The 24,785-nt window shown below is 38.1% G+C and overlaps 1 protein-coding gene across 1 annotated transcript in view; it reads right to left on the bottom strand.

The window, feature by feature from the left end:
* LOC121375638 (fatty-acid amide hydrolase 1-like) overlaps positions 1-24,653 on the bottom strand; it is a 37,786-nt gene extending 13,133 nt beyond the window's left edge. The window contains exons 1-11 of the mRNA XM_041503187.1: positions 24,518-24,653; positions 20,970-21,185; positions 19,649-19,762; positions 17,911-18,057; positions 15,371-15,442; positions 13,972-14,033; positions 13,346-13,552; positions 12,357-12,397; positions 9,601-9,725; positions 4,682-4,807; positions 3,028-3,125 (exon numbers count right to left, since the gene is read on the bottom strand). Coding sequence (XP_041359121.1) covers positions 3,028-3,125; positions 4,682-4,807; positions 9,601-9,725; positions 12,357-12,397; positions 13,346-13,552; positions 13,972-14,033; positions 15,371-15,442; positions 17,911-18,057; positions 19,649-19,762; positions 20,970-21,185 — 1,208 coding nt within the window. The 5' untranslated portion in view covers positions 24,518-24,653. The remainder of the gene's footprint in view (positions 1-3,027; positions 3,126-4,681; positions 4,808-9,600; positions 9,726-12,356; positions 12,398-13,345; positions 13,553-13,971; positions 14,034-15,370; positions 15,443-17,910; positions 18,058-19,648; positions 19,763-20,969; positions 21,186-24,517) is intronic.
* Between the last annotated feature and the right edge of the window lie 132 nt (positions 24,654-24,785).

Genomic DNA, 24,785 nt, shown 5'->3' with positions numbered 1-24,785 from the left:
CCGCAACGCCTTGATTTGAAGTGCTTTAGAAAAACAATTATCACAAGTACGAGCGTGGCAGTCTACTACCTCTTGTAAACAACTTGTCTACCAGTATATCAAGCACACCTAATCACTATGACAGGTAAAACACTTCCTAAATACCTAACAATGGACCAGTCGTCTGCTCAAAAATGGGACCGCTAATTCGTCAGGAAGGCGCTTATGCATAACAGGATTTCCGCACAGAGCAATCAAGCTTCAAGGCCGATCAAAGAAGATGCCCACTGTCAGAATCAACTATACCATTTAAATGAATAAATGATAGTTGAAGCACTTTTTAAAAGTACAGTTAACTGGCAATCACTCATTTCTATACTAACACCCCTTCCCAAAACACACTGAAAACATCCAGGGCTTGCGCTGTTGGTAGCCAAATTAGCCATTGGTTAATTACAAATTATTTTCACAAAGAATGGCTAATAAAATTTGTAAGTGGCTAAAAGTTTGGCTAAGCCATTTTCTATCTTCTGATGTGAACAAATGGTTACATAATTAATCCGACACCTCAAACATAATAATAATACCAAATATTCAATTAGCGTAATAGCGATCTCGCGACCGTTAACGAGAAACGGTGTTCAACCCACTACCCCACTTATTTTGGCTTGATTTGTGTTATACTGATACTAAAAATGTAAGCGACCTTAAAAAGATGCTGGGGAAAGGCCAAGACTAAATGATTAAAAATGTTGTCACGGATTGGATGAATTTGGCCTCTGTTGGCTCTAGAGATAACCGGTGTAGCTATTCTGCCACAACAAAAAAGGTTGAAAACATTTTTTAATTTTCAAGACCTTTATAATTATTGGATACACTACATTGAACAGTCAACAATAAATACATTAATTTTATAGATTATTTCAGTACATTTTATGCTATTTCAAACAGTTGTATATTTCACAAAAGCCTCTTTCCTCGGACTCTGACACTTGACAGGGCTCCGTACACAGGTATTGACAGGACAATGATTGTAACCAGTTGCAAACTCTGGGTCCTTAGTTTTAATTGCAGTGTAATACTTTGAGAGCTTTTCACAAAGAATGGTGTTATTGTTAACAACTGTTTAATCTCATGACCAGCCAAGTGGCAGTGGATTGATACTACTGTAGGTCTGACTTCAGTGACCAGCGATATATACTTACATGTATGGCAGACTTTAAAATCACAGATGTTTGAAATGTCAGCCATACTGACCACTATTTTTTTTTTTTTTTTTTTTTTTTTTTATCAAGCACGAGATACTGATGTCTGGGCATGTCCAATTGACAGATAGGAAATTGTTCCAATATCGAACCACCTCAGTGAATCCATTCAATTGACTGTTTTTTTCTCGTTCCAACCAGTGCACCACAAAGGCCGTGGTATGTGCTTTCCTGTCTGTGGGAAACTGCATATAAAGGATCCTTGCTGCATTAGGACAATGTAACAGGTTTCTTCTGTTGACTATGAGTCAGAATTACAAAATGTTTGACATCCTATAGCTGATGATTAATTAATCAATGTGCTCTAGTGGTGTCATTAAACAAAACAAACTTCTTCTTGTTCCAATAATAGAAATGGACAGGTGTTTCGAACCAACAAGAAGGAAGGAAATGTTTTATTTAACGATGCACTCAACACATTTTATTTACGATTATATGGCGTTGGACATATGGTTACGGACCACACATATATTGAGAGAGGAAACCCGCTGTCGCCACTTCATGGGCTACTCTTTTCGATTAGCAGCAATGGATCTTTTATATGCACCATCCCACAGAAAGGATAGTACATACCACAGCCTTTGTTACACCAGTTGTGGAGCACTGGCTGGAATGAGAAATAGCCCAATGGGTCCACCGACGGGGATCGATCTCAGACTGACCATGCATCAAGTGAACACTTTACCGCTGGGCTACGTCCCTTCCTTCAGATTGACAAGAATGATAAAAGTGGGACCGGCAAATTAAACACATTTTTATAAATAATTTTGGTCACGGAGACCGAGAAATGGTCCCAGACATACATGTAGGGGCAAAAATGCCAACATTGTTAATTTTTGATAGAGAAATTTTGAAAAATGTACTTCTCAGAAATTATTATAAATTATGATCATTTGAAGGTCCTTTATCAAACATTGTGAGATACCAAGTATATACAAAAATTATGGTTATTTTAGTGAAGGGGCATTTTTTAAAGCAAAATATGTTACTTTTAATAAAATGTCCATGGTTTCGTAATGTATGATAACCGGTTCAGTCTTCCCCAATATACTTAGTGAGAATATGATATTTTAATCACATTTGGTGAGTTTTCATTGGGATATTTCAAACAAGTTGAATATATAACATAATTATTAAAAGTTGTTTGCATTTAATTTTTCGTATTTTGTTTACATTTCAGGTTTATACTTTCAACTCTTGAATATTTATAGCAGACCAAAGGACACCAATTTATATTTGCACAATGCAAAGAGACACTATTCACAATAATTCCATTGTATATTGTATTATCACATAATATAATTTTCAGACATCCACACAAACATTTTCAAAGAAGTGGTTGTGTAACATATTTTGTTTATTACTGTACCTTAAAAACAAATACGTGTGTGTGTCTGCCAGACCTCATAACTTAGCAAATTTTTTATGGACTGCAGTCTATTTTGCTTTGGTCAAGAGAAGACTACCTGGCAGTTATATTTATTTTATAACAAATGTCCTTACGTTTTTTCTGACCTTTGTCGGGTCAGAACTTAAAAAATATTTATTTTACCTATGATAATCATAGATGTGAATCATCTGTACTTTTTCTGCAAAAGCAGTGAATTTTTTTTTTTACGTCATTGCGTTCAAGAGAAATGCTGTTGAATAGTATTTTTCAAAAGTTAACAATATCTGCATTTTTGCCCATATCACATTGAGGGCTATGAATCATGATACATAATGTATTATGAGACAGGTACATCCTAACATCGCTACAGTTTATGTGTTAAGTATTTCTTACAGTTTCTCAGTGAATGATTGGCCTCCATCTCCCGCCATAGCCTTCATCCAGAGTGTTGCAACTGCTTCCATAGCTCGTGGGGGGGTGTATGGAACAACCTAGTAATAATTAAAATTAAATCAAATACATATAAAGGGTCCGCGGGAATAACCTATGATGTCCAACAGATAGTCAGTATTATAACAGTCGTATATGTCACGGTAACAATGACACACTAAATTAAAAACGTATAATTATGGAAGGCTATTAAAATCAGCTGGTAAATTTTGCTTTGTTATGCATAAATATTCCACGATTGCAGAGTTGTAACTGGTAAAATTTATAAATATTACCTATAAGTTACTAAAAATGTAACATCACAGGTAATTCCTGTGGACCCTTCATATATTATCTGGTCTGATTTGTGAGTGTGGGTGTAGGTAATTTTTGGCATGCTTCCATCAGAAAACTGTTCAAGCACATCTGTCGCGGGCACAACCTCTGACTTGGCCAGAGAGTTCTGTCCATGATAGCGGTCTGATTCGTTTCTGCGTGTGCAGCAAGTAGCAGCTCAGTGGTACAGTGAAAAGTCTCTGGCGCAGTGGTTAAGCCATCGCACTACAGGCTGGTAGGTTCAGGGTTCACAGCCCGGTACCAGCTCCAATCCAGAGCGAGTTCTTAAGGGCTCAGTGGGTAAGGCCACTACTCCTTCTTCTCTCTCACTAACCACACCAACTAACAACCAACCCACTGTCCTGGACAGACAGCCCAGATAGCTGAGGTGGGAGCCCAGGACAGCGTGCTTGAACCTTAATTGGATATAAGCACGAAAATAAGTTGAAATGAACTAATTAATTCCCCTACTATATGTTAGGGCTGTAATGATATACTTGAATTTTCGGTGAACCAAACAGTGATCTATATTGTACATGTGTTCGTATTTGTCTATCTGAACCGAATACACGAATACACGTACAATGTATGTAATGCTAACTACAATTAATATTTGTAATTCACACTAACCAAAATACAATACTCATACTCATGCCCAAACCTGTTTTGTATTAGATCAAGCACATAGACAGTAAAAAGACCATTGATTAATGAGGGGTTTGGGGGTTTTTTTTAACTGCTCTACAAAACCATTTTACTTTTGTATTCATGGATGTGGATATATATTAGTATTCATCACCTCATATTCATGATATTTATCGTATTCACCACTATGTGTATTCGTTACACCCCTATTATATATGTCAAAATATTCTTCAATATCCCAAGGGGTAAACTTACATGACATTGTATAACAGGGTCAAAAATCATAAATATAAATATTACCATTTTGTAAATTATTGTTCACCATCTATTGAGAACATAGTTATTCTTTCTTGATTCCACCACATTTGCTGAAGATGTTAGACTGAATGAACAAAAAAACACTCTGAAGATCGTGAGAATTTAAACTTTTAAGTAAAATAACTGTATGGAACTAAAATATTGCACTCATAGGTCAGTTGCAATTTGCACTTAATTCTACAAACTAAACTTTACTTCAGCTTATTTAGGTCTCATAAAATTAACAAGCTTTAATGGTTTGTTTCCTAGGTCAGGCCAACTATAATGGGCAAAGACAGATGGTAGAATTTTCTGTGAGAATGTCAGAACGTTAGTATACCGTGTGCCCCATTCTTTCTAACGCTGCTTTAGCTACTTGGACAGCTCGCACATTTGACGGTACAGTCTGAACACCTCCATCCCAGGTGTAGAAACCAATCTTCAGTGGGCTTTTGTCTTTGTAAATCTAAAAGAAATTTTAAAATCATGAAACACCTCCAACAACAATAACTGTTTCAAACATTCTAGCACATACATGTGCACTAAGTCTGCATTGTTTTATAACATGGAGAAAACTTGGAGTGTTTTCTCTTTTAAGAATATCTCACCATGCCTCAACACAATTGCATATTCCCCTCAGGATAGTAGTCTGGTCCAAACATCCCTACAGCCAATGAGATGGCTTAAAATTCTTCCAATAAGTCCTCGTTCCAGTTCCGGTCATGTGACTGTAATTCCTTCTTTCTCCTGAGCAGATCACTCAGAGAAGTGGAAGTGGGGAGATGAATGAATGAATGAATGAATGAATGAATGAATGAATGAATGAATGAATGAATGTTTAACGACACCCCAGCACACAAAAAACATTGGCTACTGGGTGTCAAAATATGGTAAATGCAAACAAATAAAGTGACGATCAACATCAATATAAAAATTCAACAGTTAAATTAAAACAGTGTCAAGAACTGTGCAAAAATTATAAATATCACAGATAGATCACTTTAAAATTTAGAGTAAAGTCAGTATCACATAAAAATTGTAATAAAAGGATTCCATCACAGTTCGTTGTCCAAATATATCTTTTCGAGTTCCGTTGAAATGCTTACACTCCACCAATATGTGGCGCACCATCAGAAGACATTGACAGTGCTCACACTGAGGTGGAGAATCTTTCTTCAAGATAAATTAATGGGTCAAGTAAGTATGACTGATGCGAGCATGACACAAGACAATTTCATCCTTCCTGCACTGCCTATAGGATGACTGCCACTCTCCCAAGACTGGCTTGATAGCTTGTTCGCAACCGCACCATCCCAATCATGTTCCCAAGTTGAAAAGATACTATGTTTAAAATCAGTATAAGGCACACTGGCATACGGCAAACCCAAAGCAGACTTGGCAGCTGAATCTGCCTTCTCACTGCCTCTGATGCCAACAAGGCTGGGCACCCAACAAAATAGAATAAAATTTAAACGAAGGCAGCAGTTTCCATGCTCTGAAGATGCATTTGTCTTCTTCCCATAGACCAATAGGAGTCTGAAAAAGTGGAAGATTAGGTCATGGATGGATGCCTGAAACGGACCATACCTGTGATGTCAGTAACAACAGCAGTGATGGTTGCATCCTTCAGATGAATGGAGGATGCAGCCCCAGGTTTGTGAGAACCAAGAACAGGTAATCCATTACTTACAGTGTTCTGACAGAGTGGGTAGACATAGCCACTGGCGATACTGGTATTAGGTAACCGACCATGCAGTTGGAGTTAAAAATAATAACAACGTGCATGTCAGAACATTGAACTAAACAAGCCTAGGTTAGTAAACAAGTTTCTGTTAGTCCAATAATGTAGTAAACTTTCGCTGATGTGCTGTGCAAAAAGGCTAATGTTAACCTAACAAAAGTCTTGTCGAAATGTAGTATGGCGCAAACAGACAATTGTCAAAGGCCAGTCCTCAGCTGTCGGTTCTCTCAGTGTGCAGGCTTGGAACCAGACAGAACATCTGTGGTGATGAGCACAGCCTGTGTTCACCAGAGCTTGCGCTGCGACCACTGGACCCAGGTGGTGGAACCCATCAACATCGTCGGTAGAGACATTTCATTGATAGTCGGTAGCGAAGATGGAATCAGTGCCTCAAAATACCTGTTAGAATGTTACTATTTGGTGTATTGTAGTGCAAAGACATTGTTGCAGCAAGTGCTTCCTCGACATCAGTTGACCCACGACGGATGAGAGAACTTGCACTGAATAGTTCCATGGCGGCTGGTTTCGAAGGTGATTCTTACAAGTTCATTGACAGTCACAGACTGACCGAAGTTTCATCACGCAGCAACTGCACTATGACGACTGCTAACGCATGTAGACCTGAACACCGCCATCACAAAGCCAAATAGAAACACTGGCTTCCTTGTCAAGACATCCAGCGGTGCCACTGACAACAGCTCAGAAGGTTATCTGGACAAGGCCCTTAGAACAAAATTCAGGTCCCATATCGGAGGACGAACCCATTGATCCATTGAATCTGTTCTTCATATTTGAACCCTTTGAATCGCATGGATCTCCGGTACCAAGCCAACTGTGACCCAGTTGCGGAGTCCCGGATGGTAGCAATGACTGAGATGTAGCCCACTATCGTCGATCCCTTCAGCTTGAAGAAACTCTGTTAATAGTGTAGGAACTCTGTAGATACAGTAGGAACTCTGTAGATACAGTAGGAACCCTGTAGGAACTCTGTAGATACAGTAGGAACTCTGTAGATACAGTAGGAACCCTGTAGAAAGAGTAAGAACTCTGTAGAAAGAGTAGGAACTCTGTATATACAGTAGGAACCCTGTAGGAACTCTGTAGATACAGTAGGAACCCTGTAGATACAGTAGGATCTCTGTAGATACAGTAGGAACTCTGTATATAAAGTAGGAACCCTGTAGAAAGAGTAAGAACTCTGCAGAAAGAGTAGGATCTCTGTATATACAGTATGAACCCTGTAGGAACTCTGTAGATACAGTAGGAACCCTGTAGATACAATAGGAACCTTGTAGATACAGTAGGAACTCCACCAGCTTTTCAACATGATTTGTCTGAGGCTTGATCTTGTTTCTAAGACACCATCTGTGAAAGCACAGACATCAGACATTACAAATCGCCTCCGTGGTCTTAGGAAAAAACCTGTCTTCTTCACTCCCTCGAAGATAAAATCAATGCTTGCAACTAGAACAAGTATGGATTGGGATGGTCGTGTCGACGTGGGATGAAAAAGCAGTCTTTCCCAGTCAGGTAATGGTTGTGGATCTGGATCTGTAATACGTAGTAGATTGGGATACTAGACACGATTCGGCAACATCCAAGCCATGAGTAGCAGGGCACAGCCGAACTCTTGGAATTGCTTAAGTACCCAGGAAAGTAGTACTGGTGGATGGAACGTATATGCGTCCAGACCTTCCCAACTGATGGCCAGTGCGTTGCGATCCATAGCGTCTGGATCTGGAACCAGTGAGACATAAACCCGAAGCTTAACGATTGAATTGGGTCGTGAACACGTCTGCGTGAAGTGGCCAAAGTCTTTGACATGCCCACCAGAATGCTTTGGAATGTGGCATCCACTCCATGGCTTGTGGAGTGGATGTCCTGGACAAGATGTCTGCTAGCACATTCGAGACCTCAGGAATGTGTCTTCCTCATAGGTTCAGCAGAATGGCGGTAACCAACTCGCAGAGACGATGGCTTAGTCCCAGCAGACTGCTGGAAAGCATCCCACCTTGACGATTCATGTATGCCACTTCCATCCCATTGCCATTGCTACCATCAGGCATGCACTGAAGACTGTCAGAAGCTCGAACACAATGATTTGAAGACAGACTTCGTCCGAGGACCACAGCCCCGAAGTCATCTGATTGTTCAGATGAGCTCCCTAACCTTCCAGCGACGCATCAACACAAAGATGGTGAATCACTTGAATGGTATCAAAAGACTTCGCCTGAGACATTGATGGAATCAGCCACCACTGAAGGTTAGGGCAAAGGTTGCATGGAACTCTGAATATCAATTGAGGTTGTCCAACATGATGTAAGGATTCAAGAAGACTTGAATGCAATGTAAGAATACAGTGTAACTGCAATCGGCCTCTGAGTGTCATGTCTTGAACTGACGTCAAGAGACCCAACAGACTCCAACACTAGTGGAACATCACATGCCTGATAAAAACCCTGGAGATGCAAAGTGGATCTCCTCCCATCTGTCGAAAGGAACCTGTACTAGGCACAGCTCTGTTTGTAGCAGGACACCAAAGAACTGCAGGCTTTGTGTTGGGAGCAACCATGACTTGTCTTGGTTGACAATCCACCTGAGACATGAAGGATGAAGCTGACATGGACAGGTATCTTCCCTCTACTCTGGCACTTCATCAACTCTATTGGTGTCATTAAACAAAAAACAAACTTTAAACTTTAGGGGCCATCCATACATGTACTTTTCAAAAAAAGTCACGAGCGTACAAACCGTACGTGGGGGTGGGTGGGTGGGGTGGGGTGGGGGGGTTGGGGGTGGGGGGTGGGGGGGTAAGGGGTTAAGGGGCCAGCGTATGCTTTTTAAAAAAAATGAAAAATGTCAATCAACATTTTTCATTTGGGGATGTACACTTTTAGGGGGGGGGAAGGGGATGGTCAAAAGTGTACATTTTGTACGCTCGTGAAAATGTTGAAAATTATGGATGGCCCCTTAAGACATTGATTACATCATCAAAATGAGGTAAAGTAAGTTTGTTTTGTATAACGACACCACTAGAGCACACTGATTTATTAATAATCGGCTATTGGATGTCAAACATTTGCTAAGGAAAATTGCTTTATGTTTCCATTAGTAGCAAGAAATCTTTTATATGTACCATCCCACAGATAGGAGAGCACATACCACGGCCTTTGATATACATTTGTGTACATGTACCAGTCGTGGTGCATTGGCTGGAATGAGAAATTCAAAATGAGCTATGCAAAATGTGAGTATTTTTAATGAGTTACTGAATTTGTTTTTTGCTTAACCGTTGCTTAATATTCGATATAAATTATTCTCAATTCTCAGAGGCTTGTAAACTCATTTTCGTCAACTAATAAAATGTCTAACTGATACGATACAGATCTGATAAACAATCTTTTTGCACTGTTTGTGTCTCTGTGTGTTTAATTTGCATCAACAAAAACCAAAACACTTTTAAGGCTGCAAATATTGATCAACTAAAAACTGTAATAAATAAAATACATCCGACTTGCCTCAGTTCTAAATGGAATTGGTGGAACAGCTGGATCAAGGTCAAACATATCTTGGGAGAGCAGAGCCTGTTGCAGCATTACTATGGTGTCAACATCACGGCCCATGGGACCGGGTGTCCCTTGCACTACAAGATACAAAGTTAAATATAAAGTATGGGTTAACGACACCACTGGAGCACATATTAATCATCAGCTATTGGATGTTAAACGTTTGGTAATTTTGACATGTAGTCTAAGAGAAGAAACCCGCTAATTTTTTTCATTAGTAGCAAGGGATCTTTTATATACACCATCGCACAAGCAGGATAGCACATACCACAGTCTTTGATATACCAGCCGTGGTGCACTGGCTGGAACAAGAAATAGCACAATGGGCACTGTATGCGCATCAGGCATGTATTTTATGCCCCGCCCCAAAAATATTAATTAATCACACACTGTGTTTGTCATCTTGGCTGTATACCATCATTTGTACTTGTGAAATGTATGTACGGAGAGGCCTTAATATAGGCTTACATCTGTTGTGTAATAACAAGTGTAATGACGTAAATTTGGGAAACAACATCATAACATGACATTGCTTCCCCAGTCCAAGCTCAGACTGTGCCTGTGAAATATGACGTCATTTTGTTGTCTCTTTCTGGTTGTGATTAAAACATTTTGAGACGGCCCTTGTTATTCATTAAAAAAATAATAATACATTGTATTATGGATAATAAAGAAATTATTACACTCGCATGTGAGTTGTACTGATTGTAACAAACTCGTGTCAGGATTCAGGTATTACCCTTGCTCTCGCTTCGGCCATACAAAAACATTGACACTCATTTCATAAAATCAGTATTACAAACAAGCTCATATTAATAGAATCTATCACTGTTGTGAGGTATAGATATTGCAATTCCAACTCTCGGGACAAAATGTTTTTTTGTGAGGTCCGTGGTTTACCGAGGCCCTTATAAAAAACATTTTGTCCCGAGGGTTGTAATTGCCTTATCTATACCACACAATGGTGATTGATTCCTTTTCTTGCCCATTTAATTACAGTAACAAAATATTAACTTTGTAAGCAACGGTTTGTTTATTGTAGAATGATTCGTAAACATTTCACCTACAAACTCACTTAATCATACACAGAAAAATATAGTCCATTTTATGCAACGATATAAAAATGTAACAACTTACCAATAAATATAGGGTTGAAAATATTAATTTGCATGAACTGGCAAACAGAATTTTGAAAACCATGAGTTATGACATCAATCATTGTAAAACATGAGTTATAGCATAAAGCGTATGTAAAAATCGTCCAGCACTGGGGTGCTAGACAGATTTATTTATCACCATGCAAAAGCTGGCTAATTCAGTCTAGTGGGCAAGAAAATAAGTCTCTATTTATTAACTAGGTGAATATTTTGTTGCTGTCAATGAGTCATTTGTTTACAAGCCAACAAGACTGATGTTATTTTAGAAGTGTTATAGGATAAATAGAATTCACTACTTGTGTTTTTAACATGTAAAATATTTGTTTTGGACAGCCTCAACAAACACCGATTAACATAGACTTGGTTGATATTTGTTTTGGAGAGCCTCAACAAACACCGATTAACACGGACTTGGTTGATATTTGTTTTGGAGAGCCTCGACAAACACCGATTAACACGGACTTGGTTGATATTTGTTTTGGAGAGCCTCGACAAACACCGATTAACACGGACTTGGTTGATATTTGTTTTGGAGAGCCTCGACAAACACCGATTAACACGGACTTGGTTGATATTTGTTTTGGAGAGCCTCGACAAACACCGATTAACACGGACTTGGTTGATATTTGTTTTGGAGAGCCTCGACAAACACCGATTAACACGGACTTGGTTGATATTTGTTTTGGAGAGCCTCGACAAACACCGATTAACACGGACTTGGTTGATATTTGTTTTGGAGAGCCTCGACAAACACCGATTAACACGGACTTGGTTGATATTTGTTTTGGAGAGCCTCGACAAACACCGATTAACATGGACTTGGTTGATATTTGTTTTGGAGAGCCTCGACAAACACCGATTAACATGGACTTTGTTGATATTTGTTTTGGAGAGCCTCAACAAGCCTCAACAAACACCGATTAACATAGACTTGGTTGATATTTGTTTTGGAGAGCCTCAACAAACACCGATTAACAAGGACTTGGTTGATATTTGTTTTGGAGAGCCTCAACAAACACCGATTAACACGGACTTGGTTGATATTTGTTTTGGAGAGCCTCAACAAACACCGATTAACACGGACTTGGTTGATATTTGTTTTGGAGAGCCTCAACAAACACCGATTAACACGGACTTGGTTGATATTTGTTTTGGAGAGCCTCAACAAACACCGATTAACACGGACTTGGTTGATATTTGTTTTGGAGAGCCTCAACAAACACCGATTAACAGCGACTTGGTTGATATTTGTTTTGGAGAGCCTCAACAAACACCGATTAACACGGACTTGGTTGATATTTGTTTTGGAGAGCCTCAACAAACACCGATTAACACGGACTTGGTTGATATTTGTTTTGGAGAGCCTCAACAAACACCGATTAACATGGACTTCGTTGATATTTTCCATATTAAAAAACATTCGAGGTGATTCCTTTATATATTGTTCTTTGGAAATTAATATTGCTTAAACCAAATTACAGCAGGCTAGACAACGTTTAAAAAATTTACATATAATAGACAATGCATGAATGTAAATGTCAACTTTCTTACCTAATGTTTGTCCACTTCCAACTGAAAACATTCCTTTTTTACTGTTTTAAAAAAGATAAATGATGAGAATCAAAACATAATTATACCTTAACAGTCTATCTACATTTCACGTATAAACTTAATAATTTATCTAAACTTGCCATAATATTAATACAGCAGTACCAATATTGCAGTTAAAACTGTAAAATCGTATTGGTTATACAGATCACTAAGTGGTGAAAGAAATACATTTAATAAATGCTAGGACATGGATCTAGGGGAGATCCGTGAAGGGAGATCACGGGACATGGATCTAGGGGAGATCCGTGAAGGGAGATCACGGGACATGGTAAGAGATGTTGAACAGGCTTTAATTACTGTTTCTTTTTTGACGTCAGGGACAAAAGGGGGATGGGGTATGTGCCCCTCAGCATTCGTTGAATGAAAAATGTTTTTCATTTTTATATTTGTTGCAATAGTTACTTGTTTAAAATTTCTGTAAAAAGGCACAAAATTGCCATAAATGAGCAATATTCCTATGGCAAAACCATTTCAAAATTGCCATAGTCAGCAAGTTCCTAAAGGGACTCGAGTTTGCAGTCATTGTAAGATGTTTCCAACTAACAGTCTTTTTGGTGACTAAAATTACATATTAAATACATTTTTTTATTTAGAATACCACTGTCTGTATATCCAATGTATTTGTATATCATGCACTTACGTTTGTAGCAGTCATTTTTCACTTTACATCGTAATATATATTTGTTCATACATACGGGATTATTGGAAGGTAAAATCTGATTTCAACTACTTAGTACAACAACAAACACCTTATTTATACAGTCACTGATATTCTAAACCAGAAAATATCTTTACTGGTAATACTAGGCTAAGTATGTAATTTTAGTCATCAAAAAGGTTCTGTATGTCATATACATGTTACCATATGGCAGGAAACTCAGGACAGTCCCTGCAAGTTTGAATGCTGCTGTCTGGAATGACAAACTCACCTCAACCTGCCGTATGTTGGCTTTAGGGCATAAATTCCACACATGTTACCCGGAATTCGCAGACTGCCGCCAATATCACCTCCGATACCCATCAATGAGCCTCCACCGCCAATCAGAGCAGCCTCTCCCCCACTCGAACCCCCTGGGCATCTGGCGACGTCATGCGGATTCTTGGTGACGCCATATATTGGATTAGAGCAAGAATAGCTAAAACCATAACACATTTCAATTATATAGTGTATTTATTGAATCAATAATTTAACAAAAACCAAAACACTTGTTAATTATGCTGTATATGTACTAAATCAATCATTTATATGAATAATTTGGGAAATTAGTAACAAAAACCATAACACTTGTTCATTATATTGTGTTTTTGCTGAACCAATCATTTACATGAATAACTGGGGAAATTAGCTAAGTATCTCTAATTTAATGATTTAATAAATATCAAAAATGAGGAAAATAGGTAAACATCTATAATAATCTATAATCTCTGTCTCGCAAATATGGGCCAGATACATGTAGCTGATGTCTCTGCAACAGAGAGCGTTTGAATTTTAACTCGATATAAGCATGGAAATGAATGTCTTAAATGGAAAATAAAAGTGTCAAAAACATCATACCTGTACATTGTCTGTGGCACGTTCGTTCTCACAAAAGGTATAGCTCCTTGTCTTTCTAACACCTGACAGAGAGATTTAATTTAAATATTTACTAGACATCTAAGCTAGGATAAATATTTAAATTTTTGTTTCATTCAATTGAAATGTAATAACAAAAATGACAAAGTGGGTGAAAAACAAAAGACTTTGAAATGGTCCCAGTTATATGCTTACATGTCTGCAGCTTATTTCCAATATATGGTCAAACTATATATATGGTTATCTTCATGTAGGCACTACAGACCTTGCCCTCTATGGGGAGCTGTCACTTTTACTCCCAATCACTCCCCTGAGACTAGTTCAATAAGAGTAACACCTATACCATGTGAATTTAAGAAAACAATTGTACATGTATCGTATTGCTAAAGGATTAGTTCTCAATGCTCAATATGGAAATATCTTCAACAGCTGCTCCCCATAGTCTAGGTGTGGGGAGCCATTAATCACTCCTCTCAAATAGTTCCATAGTCATGTCTCGGACTGAACCAAATAGCTTGAGATAATGGTCATTCGAAATGAACATAGCAGGTTGTTAGTAAAACTTATCCCATCAGACCATTTCTCAAGCAAAATGAAGTGTCCCAATGGTATAGCACTCGCCTGATGTGTGGTCAGTCTAGGATTGGTGGTCCCATTGGGTTATTTCTCATTCCAGCCAGTGCACCACAATTGGTGCAACAAAGGTTGTGGTATGTACTATCATGAATGTCTGTGGGATGATGCATGTAAAAGATCCCTTGTCATCAGAAAGAGTACTTAGCCAATGGTGTGGTGGCTGTGGGTTTCCTCTCTTCATCTGTATGGTTCTTAACCGTATGTCTGATGCCATATAATCATAATTAAAATGTGTTGAGTGTGTCATTAAATAAAATATTCCTTCCTTCCATTTCTCAACCTTGAGATACCATTCCAGCTCACAAGATAACTGGATGAGAATACAATGTTTAAACGTATACTAAATGGCCAATGGAAAAACATCAGTTTTAATCTGCCCATTCCAGTACTGTAGTAGCTGCCAACTGGACTGAATTAGCCACATTTTGCATAGGGCTAGATAAATCTGTCTAAATTTCTAAATATGTCAAGTATTGGTGACTGACATCATATCTCATGATTTATGATAACTGATGTCAAATTTTTTTTTTCTAAACATTCGGTAAACCTGGGCCTCACAAAAAGCACACATTTTGTTCCATGTGTTAAGAGTTACCTTAACTATACTTCTCAATGGTCATAGATTTTAAGGCATAGATAACATTTGGATCTTCATGCATATGGTTTGTTCAGTATCCAAAATTTAATGGTTCTGATTTAATACAGATTTTAATACAGTTTATGGCTAGACACCTGTGTAAAGTACCTGAATCAGAACGGCAGTTTCATCAGCTGGTTTGTTTATGAAATATTCCATACCTATAGTTGTGTCATATCCCTGTGAAATAGAAGAAATACATGCACATTAATGTTCTCTAAGACTAACAACATATGTTATAAAATCATCCCAAAGCCCTCAGTAATTGCATGCTGCCATAATTAATGTAACAACATGCTTATAGTTAAATTTTCACATGGTAACCTTTTTTCAGAATTATCCAGATCACACACTATAAATGATGAAGAACTTAACATTATAAATGAGGCTGAAAATGAAATGTATTCTAGTGTGGTAATAACATATACAGATCACCTTTTACCACCATGTGACTTGATCATAATATCTGTTATATGTTTAAGTTTCCTTTATAGAATATAAACCGGCCTCGGTGGTGTCGTGGTTAAGCCATCGGACATAAGGCTGGTAGGTACTGGGTTCACAGCCAGGAACCAGGAGAGAGAAGAAACGAATAAAAATAAAAATAAATTAAAAAACGATATTTGTCAAATGGTTTTTTTTTTAAATCATAGTGATATTTGTATAGTTTTATCTTGAATCATGAATGCAAAACGATAAACATGAAAACATGAAGAAATAAAAAATTAATCACATAATAATGATCTGTGACAAACCCCACAAATTGTATATATTTTACATAATAGAATAAATAATAGAATAAATAATATAAAAAAGGAATAAAAGTTATGAATTTTAATTCCCATATATGTATAAAAAGTACGAGTATTCAGTAGTGTCCTGAAAATTAATAAAAGATGGCACTGTTCGAAGCGTTTGACAGCCTAAGCTAGCACATGTTTAGACAAAGAGAGTAATAACTTCATCACTGATTGGATGAAATTTTACCTCTACTGGTTCTTGAGATAACAGTGCATGTAGCTGTTCTGCTTACTCCCACTTGTTAAAAAAAAGGTGGAAACCTGTTGTTAAGTTTAAACTCCTTTATAATTATTGGATACACTACATTGAACAGTCAACAATAAATACATTTATAGATTATTTCATTATATTTCATGCTATTTTAAGCAGTTTGTATTGCACAAAAGCCTTTTGTTTCAGACTAGGACACTCGACCCGACAGACTCCCAGAGCTCCGTACACAGGTGTTGACAGGTGTTGATTGTAACCAGTTGCAAATTCTGGGTCCTTTGTTTTAATTGGAGTGTAATACCTTGATGGTAGTCTAGTGGCAGTCGATTGACACTACTGTAGGTCCGACTTCAGTGACTGGCAATATACTTAGGCAGACTTTAAAATCACAAATGTCTGAAATACCAGCCATATTGACCACTATTTATTTATTATTTTAGATCATGCACGAGATACCGATATCTGGGCTGGCCGGTCCACTTGACCGATAGGAATTTGTTCCAATAATAGAAATGGACAGGTGCTTCGGACCGACAAGAATGACAAAAGTGGGACTGGCAAACGCGCGTTTTTCAAAAATGATTTCGGTCTCAGAGATCGAGAATCGGTCCCAGACTGGGAAAAAAGGGCTTTTCCCCACCCCTGCCGTACACTATGAGGTGTTTTATTATTATGTACACATAGGCATACGGGCTTCCATTTTGTAGGTGGGGCAGGCTGATGTTTGCCTGAATATGGATAACGATGTTTATTCATCTTAGCATTCTAAGAAATGGTTGCAATAAAATCATGACATATTTTCACATAGATTACAGCGAATATTGTGAGAAGAGTGATGAAAATATAATGTTAAATGGTTTCAGACCCGGCTCATTTTGCCCGAATATCTCCATCGTTTTTGCACTGGAGGGGGAGCAGTTGACCCCTAAACTGACTATCCCCCCCCCCCCCCCCCATTTGTATGATAATATGTGTACACAACCCATGTTTACCCTTAGCATGTGCTGTTTGTTTTTAAATAAGAGATTACAAAAATATACAGGTACATATATTACATACTGTACCATATTTTCCAGGTTTTCAAGGAACAAACACTGACAAATGACATTTATTCTAATAAATTGACCTGAATGTTACAGTTTCAGAGAACATACACTGTGAGAATTGTTCTAACAAACTGGCCTGAATGTTATAGTTTTCAAGGAACATACACTGTGAGAATTGTTCTAACAAACTGACCTGAATGTTATAGTTTTCAAGGAGCATACACTGTGAGAACTGTTCTAACAAACTGACCTGAATGTTAGTTTTCAAGAAACATACACTGTGAGAACTGTTCTAACAAACTGACCTGAATGTTAGTTTTCAAGAAACATACACTGTGAGAACTGTTCTAACAAACTGACCTGAATGTTAGTTTTCAAGAAACATACACTGTGAGAACTGTTCTAACAAACTGACCTGAATGTTATAGTTTTCAAGGAACATACACTGTGAGAACTGTTGTAACAAATTGACCTGAATGTTATAGTTTTCAAGGAACATACACTGTGAGAATTGTTTTAACAAACTGACCTGAAGGCTATGTTATAGTTTTCAAGGAACATACACTGTGAGAATTGTTCTAACAAACTGACCTGAATATTATAGTTTTCTTTCACACTGACAGGGACGCCATGCAGCATTCCCTTCTGACCTTTGTTTGAGTCGCAGTCACAAGCACGGTCGGTCGCCTCCAACAGAGTTTCAGAAATACAATTCAGTCTGTCATCTACAAGCAGGGCCTGCAAGGTCAAGGTGTTTTTCAAAATAGCTTTCTAAAAGAAACAGTTTTAATTTCGGGGAAACTTACTGATGTGTAATAGTTACAATGTATACACTCATAAGTTCCCTCAAAATGGAACAGAGTTTTTAAATTACAAACTATTAATATAAATAATATATTATATTGTATGAAAATGTTAACTGGGAAAGGTTAAACAACATGTTCATCAATGAACCATATCAACATTAAATACTAAAAAGACAGAAATAAACATTATTATCAGACGATAAAAAATATTGTATGGAACTGGTAAACAAACTAATATTTCATCAAATTATCAAGCCAAAAAAAGTAAACTGCTGTGAAAGATCAATACAACAAACCAAAAATAAATATCTGAAAAGACAAAAATGAATGATGTGGTCAAAAAACCAGTAAGCCACCAAATTATGAGCACAAAATGAAAAACATTTGAAAATATTATCACAGAGGCTTTTGGAAACCTGTGAGAATGTTGCCCACCTCCGTACCACAATGAGGAACGGCACATACAGGGACAATTAATGTTAATAATACAGTATCACAGAGGCTTTTGGAAACCCGTGAGAATGTTGCCACCTCTGTACCACAATGAGGAACGGCACATACAGGGACAATTAATGTTAATAATACAGTATCACAGAGGCTTTTGGAAACCTGTAAGAATGTTGCCACCTCTGTACCACAATGAGGAACGGCACATACAGGGACAATTAATGTTAATAATACAGTATCACAGAGGCTTTTGGAAAACTGTAAGAATGTTGCCACCCCCGTACCACAATGAGGAACGGCACATACAGGGACAATTAATGTTAATAATACAGTATCACAGAGGCTTTTGGAAACCCGTGAGAATGTTGCCCACCTCCGTACCACAATGAGGAACGGCACATACAGGGACAATTAATGTTAATAATACAGTATCACAGAGGCTTTTGGAAACCCGTGAGAATGTTGCCACCTCTGTACCACAATGAGGAACGGCACATACAGGGGCAATTAATGTTAATAATACAGTATAAAATATGCATTAATCAGCGTGTTTCATTCTTATGATGATCCATCTTCTGTAATATCATCACTTTGGGCTTTTTTCGGTTGGGGGGGGGGGGGGGGGATTCAGAATGTAGCCTAGTGGTAAAGTGCATGTCTGAACAACGGTCGGTCTAGGATCGATCACTGCCAGTGGGTCCATTGGGCTATTTCTCATTACAGCTAGTGCACCGCGACTGGTATATCAAAGGCTGTGGTATGTGCTATCTTGTCTGTGGGATGGTGCATATAAAAGATCCCTTGCTACTAATGGAAAAATTTAGCGGGTTTCCTCACCTATCACTGTATACAAATTACCATACATGTATGTTTGACATCCAATAGCCAATGATTAATAGATCAATGTGCTCTAGTGGTGTCGTTAAACAAATACTAACACCATTAAACCACTGTCCTGAACAGACAGATCTGATAGTAGCTGAGGTGTGTGTGTGTATGTGTCCACAGCAGCTCAAAGCTTGAACATTAATTGTATATAAATTTCTGTTGATTTCCAAAGATTTCACATCACTGACCTCTGCTTGGTACGCTCTCAGGACATCCATCGCTTTCAGCTTTCCTGTCTGCAGTCTGTTCTGCAGCGCTTCAACAGATAAATGGACAATCTCTTTCTGTAAATTAGGGTCCAACTGGGAAGATAGAAAAAAATACATGCAGTTAATTTTAAATGGGCAGGCATCACTATTTAAGGGGAGATATCACTCTGGTAATACTGGCTCCCACGAAGAGTTAACGACTCGATGGCTAGGTGTAAGACCACTACACCAACATATGTATCACTAACCACGAACAACTAACTGACTATCAGACAGTTCAAACAGCTGAGGTGTGTGGACAGTGTACATGAACCTTAATTGGACATAATCACGAGAATAAGTTGAAATGGAAATGGGATAAATTTGGTTTTCCATAACTCACATCCTCGAGACTAGTTCAAGGAGAGTAATTTTAGCTCCCCTTAGCATGTGAATTTAAAAAACATATCAATGCTCAGCATGGTAATATCTTAAATGACTCTCCATGATATAAGTTAGATCTGCATATAAGTTATTTTGTTACTCTTAAAAATGAATCAGAATTTTTGATGAAACTGTTTCACATTTTTTAAATTATATAGACTGAATCCGACATGTTGAATATTTTTAACAGAAGCAGGGCTAGCTCTGGGTGAGCTAAACATTTCACCAAATTGTCCATATAAACTTAAAAAATTGCAGAAATCAACAGTTATTTTCTAAAAAATGTCAGTTATTACATAAAATAATTTTGCCAAATGAAAATAAAATTTGCAAATTGCTTTCAAAATTCGCAGTTGGTGAATTTGACGAGTGCCAGAGCTAGCCCTGTTAAAGTATAAAATAGTTTTCAACTTTTTCAAGATGATTTCAACTTTTAAATGGGTGTCGCATCCCTGATGTCTGTAATAACATTTAAATTTGTTACATTGTACCTAGGGTAATGTACAGGTCATTTTTAAACTTAATCCAGATTAATGATTGCAGTCAAATTGGATTTATATGCTGGCAAGTCATATGCTGGCAAGAATTCCATTAAAATTCAGGTACAGTTTGACTTGGGTATCAGTTTGGCTTATAAAATAATTTATCATACTATTACAAGTGGGACCCAGTTGACTTTATATAGACTTCTCTAATTTGACATAAAATAAAGTAGCCCTATTCCTAATAACAATAATTAACATAATTGGAACATTTGTTTTATTGTGGTCACAAATCAAAATTGTTAGGTAATACTGAGTGACAATATTTTCTGACCAATAGAACAGTGTTTAGATTTGCATTTTGGGTCTGACCTTCCCCTGACTCCAGTACATACATGATAATGTTGAACTTCTTTTACAAGTTTTTCTCTGCTGGTTTTCAGTTGTTGTTTCTTCTCGTCCAGTTTTCTGTTGAGTGCAACCTTCCTCCAGAGTCTGTGGACAACGTGCACTGCCACACCGCACCCAACAGCAACCGCAACGTATTGCGGTAACCATTTCGGTACCTCGATCTTGGATGCAGATTCTCTTAAATTAATGTGCTGCCACATCTGCGTGTGCAAAAGAAAAGAATTTGTTTTAATTGCAGTTTGGGATTTTGGGAGTTTGTTTCGTTGATTATTTTTTTCTTGTGTGTATGGATGGGGTAGCATGGGGAAAGTTGAGGACACTGAGTTCCTTTTAGGGGAAGGGGTGTTGTTCTTGGTTTGTTGGGGTTGTTTGTTTGTGTGTTTTTGGTTGTTGTGTTTTGCTATTTTTAAGGTTGATTTGGATATTTATTTTTTTACACATTAATGCAGAACTGACCATAATGTATTTTAAGTCATATGCTTAGTAAACCAGTGCATTCTAACACCAAAGTTTTGGTAAAATAAATGTGTTCTAAATCTTAAAATTTATGATGGTTGTATTGTAATTAATTTACAATATGTGAGGAATGTAAATTCATTTGAACAGTTCAGCAGAGGCAGATCCAGGGGGAATATCCAGGGTATTTGTCGCCCCTAAATATATATTTAAGTGCCTTTTTTTCCTGGTGTTAAAAACAAAATAGGTAGACGTCTTTAAGAATTTCCCCATATGCAATTTTTCACTTACTATCCCCCTCCCAAAAGATATTTCCAGGATCCTGCCCTAGTCAGTGTATATATATAAAAAAGAAGTTTGTTTTTGTTTAACAGCACCACTAGAGCACACTGATTGCATATAAAATGTCCATTACTCTTATAAATATGATATGAACTGAAACAACAAACACATTGGTTGTGAAATCTGTTGAGAATTAAATGAATGAATAGATGGTCGGATGGACGGACGGATGGACAGATGGATGGATGGGCAGACGGATGGATGGATAGAAGAAAGAACAAATAAAATAAACAATCAAATGAATGAATGAATGAATGAATGAATGTAAAAAGTTTGCATGCCATTCATGATTTCCTCTGCACTTAACACCTTCTGGGGCAGGGTGCAGCCCAGTGGTAAAGCGCTTGACAGATGCACAGTCGATCTGGAATAAATCCCTGTCAGTGGGTCCATTGGGCTATTTCTCGTTCCAGCTGGTGCACCATGACTGGTACATCAAAGGCTGTGGTATGTGTTATCCTGTGTGTGGGATGGTACATATAAAAGATCCCTTGCTACTAATGAAAAAATGTAGTAGATTTCCTCACTAAGACAGTCAGAATTATCAAATGTTTGACATCCAGTCAATACATCAATGTGCTCTAGCAGTGTCGTTAAACAAAACAAACATCTTTTCTTCTCTTTTTTTGGACACTTTCTAATTAATAAGAGAAACATACAACTTGTATGTTTTGTGAACACAATATTGTAATCAATGACAGATCCAAGAGTCAGTTTAGGGGTTTAACCCCCACCCCACCCCTTTAGCTGCCAAGTAAATTTTTAAAATTTAAAAGTCTATACCCCCACTGGGTATCCAGTGGCAGGGAATCCAATGCCCCTCCCCCAATGAAACCTTTTTCTTTTTTACTGTATTAGACATATGTAACAGAAAAAATCAACCTCCACTGAGGGGATTCGAACCATGGACTCTCAGTGCGAGAGTCCAGCACTCTACCAACTGAGCTATAGGGAAATTCCCACTAGCTACTGCCAGTAGGAGCACTGTATACCAACACTACTACATACATCCCGGAGCGGTGGGCCACGGGCAGTTGAACTGTTACGGGTCCTGACTGGGTTATAGTTGTATTCTTGTGTTAAGAACACACCCAGTCCCTACGTCGGCTACAAATGTAACAGAAAAATCAATCTCCACTGAGAGGATTCGAACCACGGACTCTCTGTGCGAGAGTTCAGCACTCTACCAACTGAGCTAATAGGGAAATTCCCACTAGCTACTGCCAGTAAGAGCACTGTATACCAACACTACTACACATACATACAGAGCATGGGCGGATCCAAGGGGGGGGACCAGGGGGACGCGTCCCCCAAAAAAATTGTTCAAGTGCCCTCAAAATGTCCAAGTGCCCTTTTTGTTTGTAGAATTTTTTTTTTTTTAAGTAAACAATAATTATATTGTAGATAAATGAAATCAAGATTTTCGTGTACATGCGCAAGCTTGCAGATATGTGTCTGTGTTATTGAGTCTCAATGGGGCCCCATTGAGGTTCTAACGCGAGTGACGCCAATTTACTTCATTATTGCTAGTATATTATGACGTAGAACTGTAGGAATTCATATTAATTGTAAATATCAAAACTTGTAGTAAGGTGCCCTTTTGACGAGTCAATGTGCCCTTCTTTTTTGGTCCCCCCCTAAAAATATTTCCTGGATCCGCCCATGCAGAGTGGCTCCCCTTCCCTCCCCTGGGCCTATTGAGATAGTTCTCGTTCCAGCCAGTGCAATATGACTGGTATATCAAAGGCTGTGGTATGTGCTATGCTGTCTGTGGAGATGGTGCATTCAAAAGATCCCTTAAATTTGCTACTAGTTACTGAAAAATGTAGTGGGTTTCCTCTCAAAGTACGGTATCAAATATCTGACATCCAATAGTCGATGATTAATAAATCAATGTGCTCTAGTGGTGTTGTTAAACTAAACAAACTTTGTTGGTTTTGCTGGTGTTACAATGGTGCAGGGCGTACACTATTGTAAGTGAATACTTTTCTTAATAACACACTTTCTATGCCGCTTCGGACCAGTGTTACAACACCTGCTGCAGTTTGACAGTCCTTCCCAGCCTACATGAAATTTTTTGTATATATATATAATTTCAGTTTGATGTGATGTACGCAGGCCCGTACGCAGAAATTTATATGGGGGGGGGCGTAATTGACGACCCAAAGGGCCGGAGTTGCTAGGGGGGTCAGGGGGCATGCTACCCCGAAATTTTGTTAAATCTAGAATGCAGGAGATGCATTTTCCTGCATTCTGGGAAGTAAATTTGAAATGTTTCTTTGCCTCAAAATATTTTTTACACATCCACGGACGGACCTCGGCAGACTATGGGGGGTGCGTACGCACCCCTCCTGCGTACGGGCCTGAGTAAGGAGAAAACTAAAGTGTATTGGGTGTGCCGTCAAAACGGTCCGAGGATGAAACGGCCTTTAACTAGTTCACCAAGATAAACATCTACGGTCCGGGTTTTTTAACATTTCGACATTTATTGGACCTTCGTTTACGGCACAACAATAAACATCACAATAATAAATACTGTGCCGGAGACGTTTATTTTTGTGAACTAGCCTTGAACATGCATTCGGGGTTAATCTTGATGAACTATCTATTCATTGATATTATTATACGGAAATAAATGATTGAATTGTTAAGCTTACGACCAGTTTCTAATGCAACTCTGCACTTGTATTAAATTGACAAGTTCTGGAAAACATAAAAAACAAAATCAACAAACCTTATCGTCTCACTAACTGAATCGAGATGTCACGATTAAGTCAGTGGGATCTGTTCTGACTGGTGACCTTTAACCCCGCAGTGACATTGACACGCTTGGCTGGGTGACATTCTCCAGCAGAGTAACAATAATCACTGCACAGTGTGCACTAACACTGTAATGGCTGTCTACACTGTAATCTAAATCTCATTCCAAATGCTAATAGTAAATCTATCCAGATATCATTGTTTTGTTTTTTAAACTGGTTAAAGTGATTACGACGACACTA

The sequence above is a fragment of the Gigantopelta aegis genome, chromosome 6 (genome assembly GCF_016097555.1).
Source record: "Gigantopelta aegis isolate Gae_Host chromosome 6, Gae_host_genome, whole genome shotgun sequence".
Taxonomy (NCBI): Eukaryota; Metazoa; Mollusca; class Gastropoda; order Neomphalida; family Peltospiridae; genus Gigantopelta; species Gigantopelta aegis.
This window is presented reverse-complemented; position numbering and strand designations above follow the sequence as displayed.